The sequence below is a fragment of the Abramis brama genome, assembly GCF_963993115.1.
Source record: "Abramis brama genome assembly, chromosome: 21".
Classification (NCBI taxonomy): Eukaryota; Metazoa; Chordata; class Actinopteri; order Cypriniformes; family Leuciscidae; genus Abramis; species Abramis brama.
Genome location: NC_139983.1, coordinates 25,062,114 through 25,085,868, shown reverse-complemented (window position 1 = coordinate 25,085,868; position 23,755 = coordinate 25,062,114). Strand labels below are relative to the sequence as shown.

At 36.8% G+C, this 23,755-nt stretch overlaps 1 protein-coding gene across 3 annotated transcripts in view; it reads left to right on the top strand.

The window, feature by feature from the left end:
* prox1a (prospero homeobox 1a) overlaps nt 1–8,842 on the top strand; it is a 34,885-nt gene extending 26,043 nt beyond the window's left edge. For 2 of the 3 annotated variants that reach the window (XM_084097410.1, XM_084097409.1), the window contains exon 5: nt 4,636–8,842. In XM_084097410.1, the coding sequence (XP_083953536.1) occupies nt 4,636–4,824 (189 nt within the window). In that variant the 3' untranslated portion in view covers nt 4,825–8,842. The remainder of the gene's footprint in view (nt 1–4,635) is intronic. The other variant, XM_084097411.1, reaches the window with a different exon arrangement.
* Nucleotides 8,843–23,755: the final 14,913 nt, after the last annotated feature.

Here is a 23,755-nt window from a genome sequence, read left to right as displayed (position 1 = left end):
CTTTTCCTCTGTCCCTCTCTCTCTTTCCAAGGCAAGCAGTCAAGAGGATCCAAAATACCAATACCCTTTTCTCCTTGACATTGTCTTCTTCCCTAGTCAGCATTTTACTGCCCTTTTATGGTAAAAAAAAAATGAGTTAGAGAAATTCCTCACAGGAATATTCTTAGCAATGCAGCACTCCTGGGCTTTACCCTATGTTAGCGTCAGTAGCTACGCAAAGGAATCAGTTTTGATGTGAACATATCTCTGCCACAAATAGGATAAAGACAAATCTATTAGCTATAAAATTCTTCACATTAGCTCTAAACAGGTGCTCACCTGCATCATACAGTGCCCTATAAGACATTTTAAAGGGGACCAATGGAACCCCTGATTTTCAATTAAAAGAGCCAATCAATGTTTGTTTGTTTTTTACTCTAGGACTTCCATTAACATTATAGGGATAGTTCACCCAAAAATGTTGTCATCACTTAATCCTCAAGTTGTTCCAAACCTGTATGAGTTTCTTAATTCTGTTTAACACAAAAGAAGATATTTTAAAGAATGCTGGTAATCAAACGGTTGATGGTTGCCATTAACTTCCATAGTAGGAAAAAAAATACTATGAAAGTCAATGGCTACTGTCAACTGTCTGGCAGCATTCTTTAAAATATCTTCTTTTGTGTTCAACAGAAGAAAGAAACTCATACAGGTTTGGAACAACATGAGGGTGAGCAAATGATGACAACATTTTCATTTTTGGGTGAACGATCCCTTTAAAAATAAATGTAACTTCATGAAAATTATTGAAGATTAAAATGAATCAGTGAATCATTTTTGAACTAGTTCATTAAAATGAATCATCTAAATAAACCAACTCACTAAAATGATTCAGACTTCCCAACACAATTTGAGAGAGATATTCTAGCTGAGCATGTTTTGTCAAGCTACACCACTACTTGTTGAAAACTCTTAATATATTGTAATTTTATTGTTGAATCGAAATATTGTCTTGAAAACAATCTTGACAATTTGGGAAAATTTGGTCATTCTCCATTCAGGTAGAAAGGAGATGTACTTATATGTATTGTCTACACAGAGAATAACTAGCCTAAGGCATTACCAAGATGGCCACCGACTAGACTGACTTGCCTTTAAGGGACTTTGGGAGCATCCAAAAGAGACAGACTCCCTTCTGAGACCACACCAATTTGAGAAAGGCACCTCTATCACTTTTTTTCTTCTTCCTGTGTGCAATTATTCTGTTTATCCAGAAGGCTGCTGGCCATTGTCTGAGGGGGTGGAAGACTTATAAAGGCGTGAAAAAATAGGGGAGAGGGTATGTTGCGAGTTGGGGTGTTGGGGAGGTTGGATATCTATAACCTTTGTAATCCCCCCCCCCACCACCTCTCTTCTCTTTTTCTTTCTCACCCCCTCCATTCCATGTGACATTCATTCATCAGCCAAGTGCGTTTGGCAAGCCCTTCGCCTATGAGCGCCGTCCCAGTGACCACTAACCTTGGTATGTCCTGACACTCGTGATGAGTATCTGCAGGACACAGAAGGCAAGCAGGCTGCTATGTCAGGCCTTTATTGTGTACTGCCGAGGCTGGGGACAGTCAGCATAATCAAACAAATGACCCCTGAAGGCTGTGCCCCTCAGGGAGGGAGAAGTAGAAGGAGACAGAGCTCTGGCCAAAAGCACTTGGGCAGGATTTTTTTTTATCTCCTCTTCTCTTCCCCCTCCCTTCCTATGATCTTGCCCCAGGAGAAAGTGTGGAGGAGGGGAGAAATTACTGTACGGCACTGTACAAAAATGTCACCCGTTTGAGACGGACAGAGTTTGAGCACAGCATTGTTGCGATGATACTTTAAATTACAAGTAACTTTAAATAACTTGTAGTAGTACAAGTTACAAGTAACAGTTTCAAAGTAGTTCAACCACAGTCAAGCCGCCCATGAAAAAAGTATAGTTGGTAACAAAAAGTAGCTACATTAAAGCTATATAAGGGAGCGATATAGCTAAATTATATAATTTATTGATAAAATATTTAATAAATTATATATTATTTATTATTGAATACAATAAAATTGTATATAATTACACATAAATCTGGACTAAAATAAAACTAAACAAGAACTTAACTTATCTGAACTGAATCAGAAACATAGTGCCAATCATCACTATTAAACTAAATATTTATTCCGATGCCATGGAGTGCCATTAAACAGAGAGAAGATTCAAATTAGGTTTTGAATCAGTTCTTTAAAATGAGTCATCCAAATGAACCATCACAACGCTATTTGAAAGAGACAGCTCTACGAACATTCAAATTAATCAATGAATCATTTTAACTAGTTCATTAAAATGAACTGCCAGAATGAACCAGCTTGGTTCACTGAGTAATGATTGAAATGAACTAATGAATGATTTTTTTTTTAACTCCAGATGAATTAACCCACTAGATAGCACATTTTGTCACCCTACAATGCTACTAACTTGTTACTGGAAAAGCTATGCTATTATGCTACACTATTCAGTTAGCAACGTCACTACTTTTAGCTATTTACTCCCTGCACATCATAAAAGGGAGGTAGAATGTTGTACGTTACAGCATATAAACCCGATCAAGCCATCAACAACATTGAATCATAACATCTAGTTTAACTGCCATTATAAGTTCAGTATTTATAGCCATGCTATAATTTAATACTGCATCACAACCAAAAGTCAAGCACTTATGATTGTGGCGGCAGAGTGAAACATCTTCCACACTGGTCAAGGCCTTCCAGACAAGGGTATGCCTTTGATGACAGTATATTTAACACACTTAATGGAAAAAATGGAGCTGGGGATGGTGTGGGTCGCATGGATGAGATTCTTTGTCCTGACAACTGCTCACCTGGCAGGGCCTTTGAGAAGCAGTCAGGGTCTGATTGATAGTACTGACACCAAACTAAGCGCTGATCCCGATCCACGGGAGAGGGCTGCATTGATAAAAACCAACTATAGGACTTTAACCTTGCAGGGGAGGATGAATATTAGATGGTGCCATAAACTTTGCTGCAAATACATTGATTTAGGATGGTTAGAGTATAAACTGATCTGACTCTTTGTATCTGAAATGGATACTTCAACAGAAAAGTGGAATAAGAAAAAATATATATTTTGAAGAATCTAATGAAAGTCAACGGGGTCCAATACAACATTAGACCCCACTGGCTTCTTATGACACTTACTATGATACATTGACTACTATGGACAAAAAAACACCAGACATTTTTCAAAACAACTTATTGTGAGTTCCAAAGAAGAAAAAGTTTCACAATGACATGAAGGTGAATAAATGATGACAAAATTTAAATGTTTCGGTGAACTTTCCCAGCTGTGGCCATCAAAGGCTAGTGTTTTCTCTGTGGCCTATTGTAACACATTTAATACGACAGCATTATGTTTTTGTTTCTCGTATGCAACCTTTGTGTCTGTTTCTGTGTCCTCGTGCCTGCTTCCCCATCTGTGTTTGAGTGTGTGGGTGTTTGTGTGTGTGTGTGTGTCAGTAAGCACCGTGTCTGGGAAGTGTCTTGTCTAGCTGTAGGGGAGGTGGCTTAGTTCTTTGCCTGGCTAATCATCTCTATAATGTTAGCGGAGAGGAACTGTCACTGATGCTAAAGAGATCACAGGGCCAGTCTACAGTATGCCCCCGGTCTTGGCCCTCTCTCACGAACAACAGCCTCACGCCAGAGAGGATGTGTTCTGGTTGTACAGAGCAAAATCCTAAGTAGTGTCCTACACACTAGCTGATTACTTTGGGAAAACACTGCCGTTAGAGATCCAGACCCTGTCCAAGAGCACCAATAAGCTACGTGGTTGTTAGAGAATCAAGTTTTTCTGGAACCCGATAAGAAGCAAAGCTGAATGTAGTATTTTATGGGCTGCTATCAGTGGCAGAATCTTCTTCTTCCCCTTCTAGAAGTGGAAGCATATTGAGACAAAAAGACATTTTATGAGACATCGCTAACAATCTTGTGTCAAATAAAGGGAAGTCAACAAATGATGTTTCGCTCGCTCTAGGAAGTAGACTCTAAAAGAGGAACAGCTCAGGTAATGTTTAACCCAATGAGTTCCTCTTGGTTACAACCTCACAAATTCTGCCACCTTCAAAACATTGACTGTAAGGTGTTATGCAATGGTTTCAATTAAATTCTTGCTGCTTTTTTGACTAACCATTCAAAAGCATTTAAGTACTTTCACGTCCCCCCAATGTTACAGTTAGAAAAAAAAAGAAAAAAAATACAATTGATATAAAAGATTTGAAAGACTAAAAACAGTTAAGTTCCACTCCAACACGGGTATTCAAGTCGCCATCACCAAAATGTGTTTCAGCAACTGAAACAAAGAGGAATCAGTGTAGTGATGGTGTTTGGGGCTGTTCTCTATGTCCCCTCAGACTTGGCAGCCCAACGCTCCCCCATACACAGTTTCTGCCAGGAGGGTCTTTCGGCTCTTGGAAGGTCCCGCTTGAGCCTCAGTGCAAAAATCTTATTTTCTTTTTTTAATTCTCTTTTTCCTTTTTCCCTTTATCCTCTTTTCTTAATCAGAGACTTGGGATTGAAACATAATATGTTTATTAATGTCATTGTCTCCTTGTGTATCAGCAGGTTCCGGAGCGATTCCTGGAAGTGGCACAGATCACGTTACGGGAGTTTTTCAATGCCATTGTGGCAGGCAAAGATGTTGATCCTTCCTGGAAGAAGGCCATATACAAGGTCATCTGCAAGCTGGACAGTGAGGTCCCAGAGATTTTCAAATCTCCCAATTGTCTGCAGGAGCTTCTGCATGAGTAGTGATTTGAATTGCTTACCAAGTATCATCCCTTCTTTTCGAGAAATCTTTACAAAGTAAGAGGTAGCATTCCTATTTTTGAGTCCCGGCTACTTTTGAATGACTTAGCTGTTAATTTTTTTTTTTTTTTTTTTTTTGCATCTTTTTGGGAAAGTCTATAAAATTCTTGATTGTTTTGACTGTATTCAATCCTTACCCCCTTTTCCTTGCCTTTAAAATGGGCATTACTATGTTTACCACACAATGGTTAACAAATGGAACTGACACCCTGAATTTCTCTCTTTTATTGGTCATTTTTTTTGTTGAGGGCTTTGTTTTATCCCAGGATGTTTGCAATGTGTGATGGTTTTACTATTGCTGAATAAGACTTGCATTTGTAGCTTGTATAGATGTAATTATTATTTATGATTAATATAATTATTACCATTAATGTTATTCATGCTTGCTACAAAAAAAAAAAGAAAGGAAAAGAAAGACAAAAAATTGACATGTGGTATTCTTGTTTCTCATGGCAATGCTACAGAAAATAAATTATTCTTTGGACAAAAAATAATAATAATAAAGAGGGGTATACATTTTCTATGTGGGAAATTCATATATATATAATATAAATTTATATATATATATTTGATGTTATTCTTGAAAGGAACAGCATTAAGGTTTTTTTTTTTTTTTTTTTTTTGGTTTAGCCATTCTTCCATGTTGGCTAGGGTCCAATATTCTTGTGTTTTGTGTCCACATTGATAGCACTGGCTCTAGGGAGGGAGGCCTACTCGTAGGTTTTTTTTTTTCTTGACAGAGCAGCCTCTCCTGTAACTAAGCAACATGGCCATTTCATACTGGGGCAAGCCAGTTCGGCACAAAAAAAATGGACGCCTTCCCACTGAGAAACCATTCTTGCTCATAAAAAGCACACTGTCACAACTGCTCGCATAAACACACACACACACACACATTACTCTCAAACATAGACGCTAATTCACAAACACAAACACGTGCCGCACGGCATCAAGACAAGAGAATGGTTGTTATTGTTCATTTTCTCCACCTGCTAGCTGGGAACACCTCTATAATTGGACTGTAAATTTGGTAGATTATCTCAAGTTTGGTTTACACAGTAGACATTTTGGCTGAGAATAATTATTTGAGCATTAGCAAAAGTTTTTTTTTTCTTTGTACGTACTGGATTGTACATAGTTTATTTGTTAGAATTGTACAGATTTGCTTAATATTCACAATCATCTGATTATGCTGTGGCAGTGTACAGTTTATCAGTAGTGAAACCATGTTAAAGAAAGACATTGTTTGTTTGAGTTCAATTGTACATTTCTATATGAATCATATGAATTTCTTTGAGTTGCATTTTAGTAGCTTAGCCTGCTAAGAGATCCACGTAAATGTAACTAATTACAAAAATTAGCCTACCCTAGAGAAAAAAAAGCACAGTTTCTTCTCAAATCCGTGTTGACAAAAGAAAAGAGGGCCTTCAGACTCTTTGTGCATCCCTTCCTAGTTCATAAATAAGAGTCTGCAGTAGAGGGCAAGGGCTGGACATGTGATCTGCTCTGGAAGCCTGTGCCGTTTGCATTGGGCAAATCCAGCTGATGAATTGAAACGCAGGCCGGCAATTATTGTCAGCACAATGCCTTAAAAAACCTGCTGACTTCTAGATTAATGGGCACAAAAGAGCATGAGGTGCTGTCATTCTGTCGCCAGGGCTGGCATCATCCACAGCCCCCGGACAACGCACAAAACGCCAAGCTATTCACTATGCATTGTAAAGAAGAGGAAAAACAAACCCAAAAACAAAGTTTGGCCCTGTTCTCTTCTCAAGTCTCTTGCAAGGCTGTGCTGACGTACGTTCTCCTTTACATGCATTGTGATAAATAAACGATTCTTTCAAGTCGTAAGGAATTCTGTTATCACTACTGATTCATTTAAAGGTGATGCTTTGCAACATTTTCAACCCTAAAAGTGAAGGTTGTGTCATTGCAATATTTTAATTTGCGCATAAACTGGTGCTTAGTCAAATTCATCTGCTCATAATCATCTATACAAACAGGTATCGTGTGTTTTACGCATTTAATGAATCTGATAATTGCCTGTGCCTAATGTTAATTACACCAGCAAATTATTTTTGTTTTTTAATAAAAGAAAATACCATAAAATGTCACAGAAATTATACGATTTGACTTGTAAATCCTATGAAGAGACATAAAAACATAGACAGACCTGGAAAAACAATATTATAGCACAAATTGAAATTGAGGGTTATACTCTCCTTCTTTTGAAAGAAAATGCCCTCACACTAATAGGTTCTAGGTAATGAACTACATGCAAAGTCCAACTTTTACAGGCCCATTTGATGAAGAACAAGTGTGACGCTTAGTTCCCCATGAATCTGATGTACTTTGAGCCATTTAACGTAGCACAGAGGCAATACGTGTGCATAGGTGTGTGTGCGTGCTTATTTGGGCATGTGCGTGTTTGCAGGGAGTGTGTGATATACACGCATGATAGTACGTTAGTTTTAGTTCCCATAATGACTTCTGTTTATTTTCTTTTATCTATTGTTTCTCTTTTGAACTTTTATTTGTATTTATCACTGTACTGCATCTTCAAGACAAACCAGAGTGAGGTTACGTTCAACATCTCAAGTCTTTTTTTCTTCTTCTTGCTATTATACTTCTAGAAGTGTTATGATGTTTTAAATGTTTCGAGTGGCTCTCGGTCGACTATTTTTCTCCCCTTCATCTCACCACCTCTTCAGGGTTGCCCGTCAAAGGTGTTCTCGCTCGATCTGCATTCATTTGGTATTGAAATGAGATGGATCTGTTTGCGTGGTTACACAGGGTCATTTGCTGTGTTGCTTTGTGTCGAAAAATCCTAAATGTAGCCGTGTACATTTCGCACTCCATTAAGGACACTCTATAGAAGAAGAAGAAGAAAACCTATCTGAATAACCTTGATTCAAAGTTTGGGTATGAAGTACACTATTACTACACTATTGCTCATTTACATTTGACATAAGAAACGTTGTTTTTTTTCATGCAATGGAAAAAAAAATTCTGTCATGTGGTGATATGTACAAATCAATTGCCAAACTCAGTTTGGGACTGTTTTTTATTACAAAGAAAGACATTACAGAAGAGAAAAGGAAGAAAGAAACTTTGTATATGACTATATTTCTGGGAGGGGAACAATTATTTGTACTGAATGCAATGTGTTGTACAAGACTCTTGACTCTTTGTAGATCTGATGCTGTATTTATGAGGTGTGTGCTCCCTGAAGGGTTTTAAACATGATTTCACTGGCTATGTAAATACAAACCGAAAATGAGAAAACACTGCCTTTCTATGATTTAGCAATATGATGTAAATAGCATTATTAGGCTTCTTTTTTTTTTCTTTTTTTTTTTGTATGAAAGAACTCTTTGATTCTAGTATGATAATAACAGCTGAAACTGTTACAATTTTCTTTAATACGTTTTGAAGGATACACATACATTGTTAACGGGATAGCATTGTGGATTTTGTTGTCAATTTGTCATACAGAACTTTCATAATTTATTGGTTTAATTTATCATAATTTATTTGGTGATGGTGTAATTTTGGTATTTCTGGGGATGTATTGTAATATTATTTGGTAGAAAGAGACCATATAAATGCCCTCCTAAGCTCCTTAACTCTGTAGAGACATAAAGAGACACATATGTCAAGGTAGCCATTGTAATTTCAGACACTGTAGTCATAAGAGACGCTTGATGGGGAAAAAAAAAACCAAAAGGAAAAAAAAAAAAGATGTACAAAACAACTTTTCTTCTATCTTGTTTGGGGGAAAAAAAATGTGTGTTTTGAAGTTTTTATTTCTAATCACTTAAACAGACTTTTACCTTTGCTTTTTACCACCTACACAATACAGTAGTCAAAGTGCCTCGTGTGCCTTCCATCTCCTCGGAACTGAATGTATGTGCAGTATATATGCAAGCTTGTGCAAAATAAAAACTAAGTCCTAGATCAGGTGTTTCCTTTTGCCATTTGTCATCATTTAAATCAGCATGGTAATCAGAGAAAAACCAAGGAGATTTGGAGTTGCCTGTGATGCCAGAAGATATTATATTAGAAGATAATATTTCAGGTTCAATCCAAGTTATTCGGTTCAACTCACAGAACAACTTGATTACCATGAAAATTCATTTCAACTCATAATTTACTTTTATAAAAAGCAAAAATCTACATTTCAGTGAAACACTTACAATGCACGTGAATGAGGCCAATCAGTAAATGTTAATATACTTTTAAATAGGCATAAACAGTATGAGTGTTATGATTTTATATGGAGGGGGAGGGGGGGGGGGGGGGACGCTAACCTTTTCTGTGAAATGTTAGGCCTATATAAAATTTTACATGGCATAACACTTAAAACTCTTAAATAGTAAGATTTTATCAAAAATAAATAATGTAAGGTATTTTATAAATTTGCAGGATTCACATTTCTGATTTTAAATCCTTTAAAAAAAAAAAGTGGCCCTATTCACTAAGCGTCTCACAGAGAAAACTTTTTTTTTTAGAGAATCAGCATAAAGCCCCAAATGGTGTCAACTGAGCTTAATTTGTAATAAACACAGGTTATTCATTTCAGCTAACTGTATAACTATTAAAATGTTTATAGGCCTTTCTCCCCATGTAAATCAAATTCCTAATCGAGCCTGTTATTTCGTCATTCTTTGATTCAGGCTGAACAGAATCACTGGAGATGCACTTCATCAGATATCACGGTAGTTGTTTCTCGATTATGTTGTCTTTGACAAAACACTAAAACGATGTCATTTCATGTGGATTAATATGAACAATCTGAAGCATAGATAAATAATAATGATAATAATGAAATGCTTCAGATATTCACATCAACATCCAATCTTAATTGCAAAGAAAGAGGGTGGAAAAGGTGCACGTGGGGAGAAAAGAGCAGCGCTCGCGCAATTGTGGCTCGTGCGGCGTTGTGGAAGGAAGCGGGGCGGCCGCTGCTGTAATTTATAGTCTGATACAAAGAGGCACTTTAGTGGGCCTGGACCGCTCCAGCGGCTCCGCTGAACAGGAGGTGGGGTCAGATCACCCCCCCACCCCCCCCCTTCCCACCCTCCGCGCCATAATGACGAGCAGAGCCGCTCACCGCTCCCCTTCTGTTTGATTTCATCATCGCGCCTTTGAAAAGCACATCTTAACAGCACAACAATAAAACAGCTGTGTTTGTGTTGGCCCATTCATTGTTGAAAATTTTACCACCATCCCCTCTTCTCTCCCCTCCCTAAAGAGATAACACGAGAATAATGTCGCTACCGTGATGCTCTCTCAGAAAAGAGAAAGGAAAGATCGCTGTTATTAATTGGTTGTTATTAAAGCAGAGGGGGATAAAGGTTTTGTTCGACGTTCTCACAGGCCTGTCCGTAAGGTAGAATGAATTTTGATGGCTTTTGTAGCAATGTTGTAATAAGCATGTGAGGTTTTTCCTCATGAATAACGGTTAATTATCTGGCAACATATTTTTTTTTTTTTTCAGATTGTAAAGAATAAAACTGGGGTTTTTTTTTTTTTCAGTTCAAAATGTGAACAAACACTAAAGCTTGTGTAAGCAGCGCACCGGCTGACCTCTGTCAGATCGGGGCATTTTGTTTTGGTTATGTAGAGCTAACACTAACAGGCGTGTGTGACCTTCCCTTTATCAAGAAGACAATGACCTCATCACTCCTTCTGGCATTACATGCAACTTCAGATGCAGCTGCATCGGTTTGGATCCAGAGCTCATGGCTGGATCCAAACGACATGGACAGACGCGGTCAAACGCGCCAGGCTCGTTTCTTCCTTCTTTTTTTACGGAGGACGAACCTCTGGGGCTTCCCGCCTCAGCTCAGAGCCGACAGGCTCCTTGCAGTTGGGCTGAAGCAGCATCCTTGCATTACACGAACAGTCTGCTTCATAATCAAATACCATCTGTCGCTACATCTGAACCTGTTTTTAACATCTGTGCTTTCTGGTCTTAACAAAGCTTTAAAAACCAATTCACAACTTTCACAGCTCACTGAGCTGGATGTGTATATTTACTACTTTTAATACATCTTTCTGCTACTTTTACGAGGGCTCGGCTCTCTCCCAGCTGGGGGGCTGTTAGGAGGGCTGCTGCTAGGATGATACTGCCTTGCTCAAGTACCAACTGGCCCGCCACGAGTAGCCAAGTGCAGAGCACTGCCGCATACCGGGTCACAGAGGAAAAGGAGTGAGGCGGAGGAAGGGAAAACAAGGCGAAATGTGCCCCGATGAGAGAATGAACACCTTTTGCCAAAACAAGTTTTGTCCATTTGCCCCTCCGATGAGGAGGCTTGGAGTTGATCACGCTTGAAGCCCTATTACTGGAAATGGCACTGCAGGCCGAATGGCAACCAAGGGGAGAATCAGGAGCGTGGAGCAGAAGTGTGTTCTGGGTAAATGGGTAAGTGAAAGGTCCCTCCGAGGACAGTTCGGTCTGTCACCTCGCCATGCCGAGGAATCTGCAGAGTGTCTTCTACAAATTCAAACCCATTCGCCGGCAGATGTTACCGGAGAGGGTTCCAGAAAACATGATGGTTCGTTCTACAAAGTCAAAAGTAGACGTCAGGCCGATGTTTCCTATTCGCTGTGTCTCATATTTGCTACATGTTGAGCAAAACAGCAATCTCTCTGTTCAATTTGTGTTCTCATATCAAAACGAACCATAGAAATTAGATGATATGAAACAAAACCACATAGAAAGGTATGCCAAAATGCCATTGGTTGGCAGTTTTTCTCTCTAAGCCTTGTGCAGATTTTATGGGTCAAGGACAAACAAGAGTGTCACCAAATAAAAAGTTATTTTTAAAAATCTAGTTTCAGATACATGTATGTCTTGGAATATCGCAATAATATCGTATCGTGATATGTATCGAATTGTGACATGAGGGTATCGTTACACCCCTAACTTGAACACATGAGAGTCTAAACAAAATCATTATTTTCAAAGTTTTAAAATGTATTTTTAAGGAAAGATTATCATTAGTAACTTTTTGGGGAGTTTTTACAACCTCCTTTTTGGGAGACATTTTACAACCTGAACTAACTTTGCCTTGTCATAAAAGGTTGAATATGATATTTTAAGAGATTTTATGACCTTGAAGTGAGTAAGTGAGGATCTGCAGAGGTCTTTATCATTTTTTGTTTTGTGTGTGTGTATATATATATCATTATTATAGTATCATATAATCATTGTTGTTGACCTATTTAACAGAATCTAAATCAAACGTTTGTTTTGTAGCATTTGATTCTGATCAATTTGGTGCATTTAAATATGTGCAGCAGAAGAAAAAAAACTTTTTCTCCCTCTGTGGCCTTTCAGAAAAGGCTAATGTTTCAGATGACTTAGTGACACCTGGTGGCAGATTCATTACTCTGATCTCTGCTAATAGAGTCAGTTCCCACTCCTCCAATGTTGGGGGGAGGACAGACCACAAGCCCGTCATTAATTAAGAGCCACATAAGATCATTAAAAAGTCAATAGGGCCTTTCAAGTCTGTGAGCGTTTTCAGCATGCCAACTCAAAGCCGGACCTTTTAAATCAGAGAGCGAGAATAGCCACAAGCATTTCGCTTTCAACTGGCTTCTGTTTCACTTCCAAGTCCTCCTCCATTAGCATTTCCAGAGTTTTCTTCTGCAAAGACCATTTCATATTTGATATTCTGCCTCAGCGGGATTCTCTAAGGGTGACTTGATGTATGATATTTATAAGTGTGCACGGCCTTAGAGTGTGCCATGACTACTTGTCTGTGTTGTTTTATTTGAGCAAAGACCTTCTGATGTGAAGACTTCTGGACATACCAGCTTTATTTTGCGTTTTCTGTTGTGTGCTTTGACTTTATTGCAGTGTAAATCGCATTGATTTCAAAGTATGTTAAAAATCCAATATTTACCAATACCCATGTATTAAAAAAAAGATTCAATTTAACGATATATCACGCATCCCGTCATGTTCACTTGTTCACTGTCATGCAAACACTGACATTTCTTTTAGGAATTCATTACAACACTTTGGTAAAACCTATCAAAAGTAAGTGACAGCTGTGTAGCGTTTGAAGAACCATCAACTCTCATTCCTCCTAATTGTCATGCCATGCATTAAGTTTCTCAGACAATAGATAAGAAAGACACAGGCTATCTTTGAAGATGAGGAATGGCATGCTTGCAATGTGCACAAGAAGTGTGTGTTTTATTTTCAACTTTTACAATTTAGTTCTGGTGCTCCTAAGGAATAACCTTGCCCTGCTCGTGTCAAGGCAAGGCATGCCTTAGAAGGAGATATCCTCTTGACAGAGGAGGCCTCTCATTCCTAAAACACTCCATGGTCCTCTTTTAACGCTTGGGTTACAGCCCCCTTAGTCTGAGCTTCTCATGAGTGATGCATTGATATGGCTGATATTTATACATGTTAGACAACCACAGGTTGACACACAATGGGCAATGCCACCTTACCATTTCACGTTATCGGACCAAAAATGAGGTTATGAGATACAAATTAATAACCAATTATACACTGATACTTGTATTAAGCAATAAAAACATTCATAAAAAATAGGCATTTTCAGGGCTCCAGACAAAAAAAGAGAGAGAGAGAAACAAGGGAAGCCACAGTGTTTAAATATGTATGTTGTTATATAATTATGTAATGATTCCAACATGTCACCAAACAAACTTCAATTCAACCTTTAAACTGGATTTTATATGCTAAAAATGAACCAATAATATTTTGATGTGTCTTTAAGTGCAATGTTGTCATATGAAACCAGTCAGTAAATAGACTGATATCACAAATCCACACATCAACAGTTGCTGATATTTTACTAATGCACCTTAACAAGACATCAGACAAAATCTCCCATGAATGCAATCTACATTTCTACATAGTCTTCCAATCAACATTTTAAACTATTGTCACAAAATAGATTTTTTTTTTTTTTGTCATCATATTTGCGACAAAATTATTTGCACTCTGGAGCTCTTTTTCTGCTATGTGAAGCATTGCCAAATGGTCTCTCTCACGAAGTGAATGTACTGTGATTAGCTCCCCTAATTATATTTTCTATGGGTGTTTCTGAAGATTAGCATATTGTGATATTAGAGTGGAAGACCCAGAGAGACTGTAATACTGTAACACGCACTCACACTCGAGTCAACCCCAATAATTCTAGATCAATTGGGAATCTACCTACTGAAGATTAAATGATCATAAAGTATTAATGTGGGGAAATTTCATTAGGTCCAAGATAGTCAGATTAAATCTACTTGGAGAGTAACTGGATATTCAATATCAATTCAGACAAGGCTGTTGTATAGTAAATCAATTTTGCTAGACATGTTCCACTTTCCTCGAGAAACCAAGCTAATTCATCTAAATTTAAAGATGTCTATACAGATAAAACTCAGAGTATTATGAACCTGTAGTTTGTGGGATACAGACTATGCTGAGATGTCTAGAGATTATCTATGAAACGACTGGCATCATGGTACTATGAACCCACGCCTCAGACTTTGCCAATCTCCTTCTGCATTTTGAAATGCCACAATCAAATCTATTTGAAATCTTCTTACGAGTAAGCTAAAAAGATTAATATCTTTTTAACCTTGCAGGTTAATGCTTACCTTACAGAGGAGGGATTATTACAAACCTGTCTTCTTCCCAGGAACTATTTCTGGGTATGATTATATTCTAATGTAAGCAGGACAGGGTGACCAAATAGAAGAGAGCTAGACTTGGCATAGCAAGGTCTCGTGTCTTTGACGATACTGTGACCTACATCCCTCTTTGTAAGGTTCTGAACCCATTTATCAGAAAGACCAAGGAAGTAAACAAGAGATGGTTCACCCGAAAATAAAAATTCTGTCATCATTTACTCACCCACATCTCATTCGCATCCTGTATGACTTTCTTCTGTGGAAAACAAAAACACAATTTTTAAAGAATATCCTGGTCACTTTTTTTTTTTTTGTATAATGATTGACAAAAATACTTCTGAAGCCATTTGACAGCTTGTGTTAACGCCAGACCAACAATTAAGTCTTTATTTTTAGCACATTCATGAGAGAATCTGAGATTTGAAAACTCATTTGATTGCACAGGTGATGAACAAATTACATTTTGGAGAAACACTTTACAATAAGGTTAGTTAACTACCTCAGTTAACATGAACTAAGAATGAACAATACTTCTAGCATTTATTAATCTTAGTTCATGTTCATTTCAACATTTATTAATACAGTATTAAAATCAAAAGTTGTATTTCTTAACATTAGTTAATGCACTGTGAACTAACATGAACAAACAACAAACTACTGTATTTTTATTAACTAACATTATCAAAGATTAATAGTTCACATTAGTTAATGCATTAACTAATGTTAAAGGTGATCTAAGTTACTTTTTTACCTTAACTGAACAGCTTCGGAGTCATTGGAATGGTTGTATTACTTATTTCGGGTTGAATGGTGGTCGTTTCGCACCCCCCTGGTGCCCGTGAGCGGAAAATCCGCACTTGCAACTTTGAGCCGGCGGGCCGCCGGCCGCCGCGTCAGGAAGTATCGCGTGATATCAGGTCTCGCGATGTAAACAATTGCTTTACGGCCAAAAGATATCTGCTAAAATGCTGTCATTATTGCGCTCCCTCACGCTGTTCGAACCCGAATGAAGAAGACGTTTTAAAGAATGTCCCATCTGCTTTGATGTCGTTGATCTACTAGCCTCTGGTGTCTGAGAATCGTCAACGAGTTTTTACAACAGTGTTGTCAAATATCTCAAATATCTATTCCGAAGCTGTGGGGGGAGTTCTAGAGAGAAACCTGCGAGCAAAAAGTGAGAATACAGCGAAGAAATCCCGAAACTACTGAGCCCTGCTTTAACAAATGAAACCTTATTGTAAAGTGTTACCCTTTTTGGTATTTTTTTGTCAAACATAGCTATGATATTGCTTCTGAATAGTCACTTTTATATTTTTATGATGCTTTTGCATCCTTTTTGAAGTTTGACAACCCCAATCTTCATCCACTTTCATTAGAAAAGGAAGAAGTGACCAGAATATCCTTAAATTGGCCTTTAGTGTTTAAAAGAAGAGAGTCAGTCAGTCATACAAGTTTGAAACAACAGTAAATGATGACTGTATTTGAGTGAACTATCCCTTTAAGGAACCCCAACATTGGACAAAGCACCATTTCGCATCTGAAATATGGTTTCCCAGCTTCATTATTTTTCCAGTTTAATGGTACTGCCTCTTGTGACAAAGCGTAATAGAAGGTAGCCGCCAAAGAAACTACAAACTTAACTCCTTTTCCAGCTCACATGTCACTGAGCTTGACAAAAGGTCTTTGAGGTGCCCGACATCAACTATCTGTGCTCTTTGTAACCTTTGTTTGTGGGATAAATGTGTGAAGGCTGAGGTGCCATAAGACAAGGGATGACAAGCTGGACAGCTGCAGACTGCAAACTCTAATCTTTAAGCTGCCTGGCTCTCTCAGTCCAATTGTTGCGGGCATGGCCAAGGAATTTCATTTATCATGAAATAGACACCCCCTCCAAGAACTCTCCTCTGTACTCACTATAAATAACCTCCATTTTTCCTGCAGTAGAAAAACAGCACGTAACATCAGAGACACACCATTCCAGGTAAAAAAAAAAAAAGGGGGGGGGGGGAATTAGCAGGGGTGTTGAAGGACTAATTGAACAGATTAGATCACAATAATCTCAACTATCTTTCAACTATACTTGTAAACTCCCAAATGTTATTTGAGAATGGAAGAGTGGTGGTACCAAGTGATGGACGCGCCATCTGTCATTGTTTAATCGTATTTTAGAGGATCACCGGAGGTAATAATTATATAAACAGAGACGATCCCAGTAATACGCTAATGCTTGGGGTGAACCAGGACTCCTTGGATCAAAGTGTGCTCAGGAGAAAGGATCAGCGAGGGTGATGGCATTGGACGTAAATGTTATCTTTGAGAAGAGACTCACTAAGGCATCCGTGGCTTGTGTTCCTCAACAACTGTTGTCAAGCTAGTTAAGAGACAATGCAGATCAAGCCCAGGTATCCGACAGCTGTTAGCCAACAATAAATGGAAGAGGGGAGGCAGCCATGGAAGAAGTTACAGCATACAGCATTTAGTCAGCCCCCTTTCCCAGTTGTCACTTGGGCTATGTCCATCAAAGTCCAATTTAGGATGGCTATTGAGGGAGATGGACAATGCAGTTCTTTTTTTTCCTCCTTGCTTCTTGGGATGCCAGGAAGATGGTGCCGCGCAAACACACATGGGTGCACGCGCTTACACACACACCATAAATAAGACAATGACACATTGTTCCCTTGAAACCATGAACGTCTGGGCTATGAGAAGGTCAGCCGAAGGAGAGCTCTTGTTGTGGAGGCATAAGCAACATGGAAAGAACACAAAAGCATGCCAACTGGCACCGCGGCAAAGCACATTCTCAATCACTATCAGCGTGTTGACATGACATGATATGTCCGCAAGAATCCGCTAGAGGAAGTCAGAAAGGTGTCACACTTCTCCTTCATGCAACTTTAGCCTGAATTAAACATCTCTAGATGCTCATGAAGCTTTTTTCTAAGTGAGATTTCAGACAGATCATTACACCGTTACGTTCCCTCATCTTACACGTCAATTATTTATATTCTCCATTTGCCTTTCTCGACTGGTTCTTACCAGATTATTGTCTAGACCCATAACAAAGCAGTTTAATACTGTCCATTGTATTTGTGGATGAGGTACCTTTGAGAGATACAGTAAAAGAAAGTCAATGACTGGATTAAGAGACTTCAGAATTTACATTTTGTGAGACATATTGTTTTTGTATTTTATAATCAAATGATCTTCTTATCTCATAAGCCCAAGATTGAAGCACTAATCTAACCCAAGATTAGGCTCAGGTCTACCAATGGTATTCATCTACGGTGACCCCAATAATGTTAGGACACTTATGAGTAGATTTATATTTTAATATATATATATATATATATATATATTTTAATATAAAACATGTTCCTCTGGTTCGAAAATGCTTTTACTTAAATATTTCTGTCAAAAAAAAGTGCTGTTCTTTTAAAATTGTATTGATGAGAGAACTAGAAAGGTTACTTGAGCAACAAATCAGCATATTAGAATGATTTCTGAAGGATCATGTGACACTAAAGACTGGAGTAATGATGCTGAAAATTCAGATGCTATTAGGTAAACTCATGCCAGAAAAACAATATAGAAGCAATTTAATTTTTGATAAACAGTATAAGGGGTTACACAACCTTCCCTTATGAACATCACCTATCCCAGGAGGACTTGAAAGGATTTCATCATGTAACAGCAATAAACTAAATGCAATCTATCCAGGCGCAATGAAGACATTTGGTAAATGTAATATTTTCTGACGAGGATGCTTCGGTCTTTGTGTTTAATCCACAAAGAAGCCTCCCCCCTCTCTCCAGACAATCTCATCCTTTTCATTCAATCAAAAGATAAGCACGCAAGAACATGGTCAATTCATCAAATCTGTACTCTAGGACCAGTTCAATAATATTAGGTCCTTCTACTCCATGATGGGATGATTTTTTTGGAACAATCCAAACGCTTATGCAAAGGCAAGTACAACAAATCATGCTTGAGTCTATTCCTATCGTCAACCGAGAGATATTCAGAAGTTAAGACGAGACAGAAAAATCTGCAGAAAATGCTTGATAGAGAAACTTGCCATTTTAACCATAAAAAATATTAAACTAAGACAGAAATACGGCATCTTAATCGTTAGAAATTATTTATTTCCAATGTTGATCTTGTTAAACAAGAAATGTCCTCATCCATATGAAACAGGTCATCGGAACATCTGTAAATGGCTATAAAACAGCATCTGCTTAGCACACATAATGGCTTGCATTTAAATGTCCAGATGTCCCGTATTAATAAAATGATTGTGGTGGAGGAATTAAAGAAAACTGCTCTCATCAGCTCAAGAGAGACTGTGGGCTTGTAGAAGCACAGCAGGGCCTACATAAAATTTTCTTATTTGAGATCAGAAAAGAATTTAAGTATCTACCCAGTTAAAACGGATTTCTTACATGTATGTCAGACATTTAGACTAAAAAGTGTAATTTCAGTGTCTATATAAAGTATATACATTTGAATAGAATTTATAGCCTTGAGTAATTAGTTAAAAGCTAACATGAATAACATGAATGACAGGTGCTCACACTGTCACTAGTAGCTACCATACAAGATTTTATGTCTGTGACAATGGCAACATTGTTATATAAATGTTATGAAATACAAATAGCAAACGAATTGTTACTTGAAACATTGAATCTTTAAAATATTTAATGAACATTATTTCAAGACTGCTATTTGATCAAAATATTTTAATAAAAGGATTTAACCCATTTTAAATGATCACTTATTATTATTATTATTATTATTATCAAAACAGTCTTCACAGCTAAAATAATTAGCACCACATCAAATTTTTAATTAATATTAATTTATAATATTTAGTATTAAAGTAATGATATTTGAAGCATGATCATATTTGAAATACAGTGGGTTCATATATTTTGCAAGTGTTACAATTGCCCCCAGCTTCCACATTCTTATTTCTTGTATTAAATTATTGATTTTACACTGGTTTCAATTAAATATTATTATTTTCTCAATGTAAATAGATTGATGCTTTACTGTTGGCACAAATATATATTTTCTTGTACCCAATGATGCTCTAGTCAAATAAATAATTTGACGATTAAATAAAATAAACAAAAGTCTATGTTTAAAAAAAAAGCACTAACCAAAACAGAAAAAGAGCTTAGACCTTTAAACACCTTTGGATATGATGTGCAGCACCCATTTCAGAGCAGGTGTAAAGGTGCTTAACAGTATCATGCTAATTGTGTCATTCAAAGCAGAAGTGAGACCATCACTAACTTCAACTGAGGTCAGATGTGCACCTGTTTTGAGGGAAACAGTTGAATTCAAAGCTCCATAGTGAACACAAAGATCAGTGTGGTGATACGAGGCCACAGATTTGGCACTCAATCTGAGCGGCATAATAACACAGCAGCGCCTACAACTGCGGGGAATTTTCTTAAAGCACGTTATGGGCCAACAATCGCACATTACTCATGTCTGCAACAGCTGCTGTTAGAATTATGTGAAACTAAGATGTGCCCTAAAGGGAAAGTGGAAGAACAGTGTGTGAAATGAAGACAGGAATTTTTGCAAGTACGTTTGTGAACAGTGATTCCTTTACAGAAGACGCTGAAAATCCATGTATATTATGGTAGCACTTTATTTTATAAGTCCTGTGCCCACGTACATACTATGTACTTATTATAGTAGTCACAAAAACTGCGTAATAAATAGGTACTAACCCTGAACCTACTCCTAAACCTAACCTTAACCCATGTAGTTACCTTATATTACCTACAGTAGTACTTTCTTAGGCAAGTACACTGTAAATGCATGTAAGTGCATGTACTGTCAAATAAAGTGCAACCTATATTCCCATACAAGGGGTGTACTACAAGGTTGAGAAAGACACTCAGGGGGACTAAAACTGCAGACAACACAAGAAAAAAAACATTTCTGCATTCAGGGTCCAAACTAAATGAGCTCAGAGTGTAGCATTAAGCCCTACATGTTTGTTATGGGGAGATTTAAGGGTTCAGACTGCTCTCTGTCATCTGCACAGATTGAAGCATTTTATCATATCTGAGTCTCCTTCAAAACTAAATCTACTTATATATTTTTTTTTTCATTCCTTATCATTTTCTTTAATTCAAAATGACAATCCGGACTATCTAATCCATCTTCCTTTTATTAGAAAAAAAATATTATTATTATTCCCATAGGCTCTGCCCTTGCTAATATGAAAACTGATTTAGTATTTGGGACATGATGACTGGGGGAATGCCAAACAGAGGGGGGGGGGGGGTTATATCCCAAGAAACATTGGGTTACACATTAATCAAGAAAATAAACGAAAATGATAGCATTATTCACAAATGGATAGGTGTATTCTTCTTTGCCTTGATTGTATTATAAAGGGTTGTGTCTTTAGATTAGAACTACTAAGAAAAAAACATTTTGATTGGTCTGCAGGGTTGGATAAATCCTTTAGGTGCATGTTTGTGTCAGATCCTTGTATTTATCTGAAGGGTGATTTTATGACATTTTAATACAGAGAAGAATAGGGAATTTCCCTATTCCCCGTGAGTTATTTCTTAATCTTTGATCCTTCCCAAAGAGCTTGGAATAACTTGTAAATGTATTATAAATGAATCTGACTGCTTCATGAGATGAAACTAAGGCATGTTGGAGTCCCACAGGATTCCCAAGTCAAATTGCAACACAAATGCCCAGTCATAATGTGTGAAACAGAAATGCTGTTATAAATGCCTCTACATTGAAATGTTTAAAAGTATTCCCTTATAGTACAAAAAAAAAAACAAGCAAAGGTAAATAAACTGGCCAAGAAAAATAACTGAGAACATTCATAGTCTGAGATACTGCCATATCCAAACCGATTCCCAATATTAAATACTTGTTATTAGATTACATTTTAAAATACTTGTAATCAGAGTTCAGTTACTTTTTTATTTATTACATGACTACTTAATGTTCATAAAATGGCTCCAAATTATTAATAATTCACCGATTATCTTGAAAATTCTTTTTATTTTCATTTTCCTTTCTAAAAAAAAGCCTATGGCTTTTACATGTTCGGAAAGTCTTCCAGTTTTGTGGAATTACACAAGAACAGTCATTAGTCAGGCAGCTATAATTACATGGAGAATTGAGAGATCAGCATAAACAAGTAAAATAAACATTTATTTTTTTTTGGTAGTGTTTTATTTTGATTGTTTTATTTTAAAAAGTATTTAAAAAAATTTTTTTTTTAAAGATTTAATTAATCATTAGCATTTCATCAATTTCCGAACCCCCTGCAGTTCCTACACAAACCCTAGTTTGAGAACGCCTGACGTATTTTTAATGCATTTCACGTTGTTGATAAATTGGAATACATTTTCTTTCTCTATGCATTTTTATATCAATATGTTACAAGCTTATTGTATTTAAATCAATATGATAAATGAGTATCAAAAGTAATCAAAAAGTAATCAGATTATATTGACTAAAATGTGTAACATAATAGATTACATTACTAATACAGTTCTCATGTAATTTGTATTCAGTACTGAATTACTGTTTGTAAGGAATCTACCCAGCACTACATATACAGTATACACAGTATATATATATTGATTTAAGGGCCAAAAGCTATTGCTTTTACTACATGATGAACAATTGTGATGAATTATTCAACTCTGATGATAACTTAACACAAAGAGCTGTTCTGTAACTTTGCCAATTGGACTAATTGATGATTTGCATGTGAATGCTGGCCTAACATTATCCACCCTTTAATGTAGGATCAGCTAGAACCATTTTGAAATGAAAAGCTCAAACATCTTTGTTTTTAGGGTTGCTTTTGTAAAAAATACCTAATTGATGCGGTGGTTAGTTTTTGTTTGTCATTCAGGTATTGACCATTTGGCTCCTTCTCCTTATTATTATTGAAATCATTTTTCCACACACAATTCTTTGCCAAAATATATTCAGATCGATACTGGAAAACAGCATCCACGTTCACAACAGGAACTCCTCTGCCTGAACAGATAAATTCTTTCAGGCTTTAATTTTCTTCTGATGTGGCAAACATAATTATAATTCAATAATTATTAGGTACAACATCCAGGACATCAGAAAAACAACAATCCCAGTGGGTCCAAAGCAATAAATTATCCTTCTCGTTGAGTGTAACTCGCTCTTACCAGCAGATGGAGGTATTGGAGAGCGTGTTTCAAGAGTTACAGTAGCAGTGCACTATGGTCAGCAGATGGAAGCAGACATCAAAGAACCACCAACTGGATTATGTGGGGAAATCAGCTCACTTCTTTGTCTGGCTGAAAAAACTGTAAGGAAAGAAAGATTATTTATCATATTTAATATTAATTAATACTAATTAATAATTTTTGGAAAATTTACTGGACTAAAGCAACTTAGGTTTACCTATCCATACATCATTTATTCGAAAATTCGTGTTAAAATCTCAACCATCACTGAATAGCATTGCATTATATGTTTTGTCCCCAGAATCAAAACTACAAAACTTTGATTATAAAACTAAGCATTTAAACACATCTTATTATAATACATATTATTGGCAGATGTAGAGTGGCGACTGATATTTATATGCTTTTTATGCAAGTGGTTTGTTGTACTATTGTTAAAATCTTATTGATTAACATTACAATCTTACTTTTTGACTATATAAATAACATCTGCACCAAATTACATATTTTTGAAGAGTTTAGGTCTTTTGAGGTGAAAATGTAGGTGTTTTTTCATCTTTGAGTGTAAGACTACACATTTTCTCTATCCTATATGAGCCATTAAAGCGTGATGTATCCAATTTATACAAAACATAAAATGTAGTCAAACTTTTTTAGATTTTTTTTTAAAGTTTCAATAAACGGATCCATTTAAAAATATATTTATTTTTCGGACTATTTTTTCTAGACTTTACGTGGTTAATACTCAAAGGGCTGCTTAATATCAGAGGTGGACAGTAACAAAGTACATTTACCTGAGTACAGTACTCAAGTAAATGTACTTTGTTACTGTCCACCTCTGATATTATTACTTAAGTACACTTCAGTACACTTTTTGAGTATCTGTACTTTACTGAGTATTATTTTATCTGGAAACTTTTTACTTTAACTTCACTACATTTGAAAGACAAATATCGTAATTTTTACTCCACTAC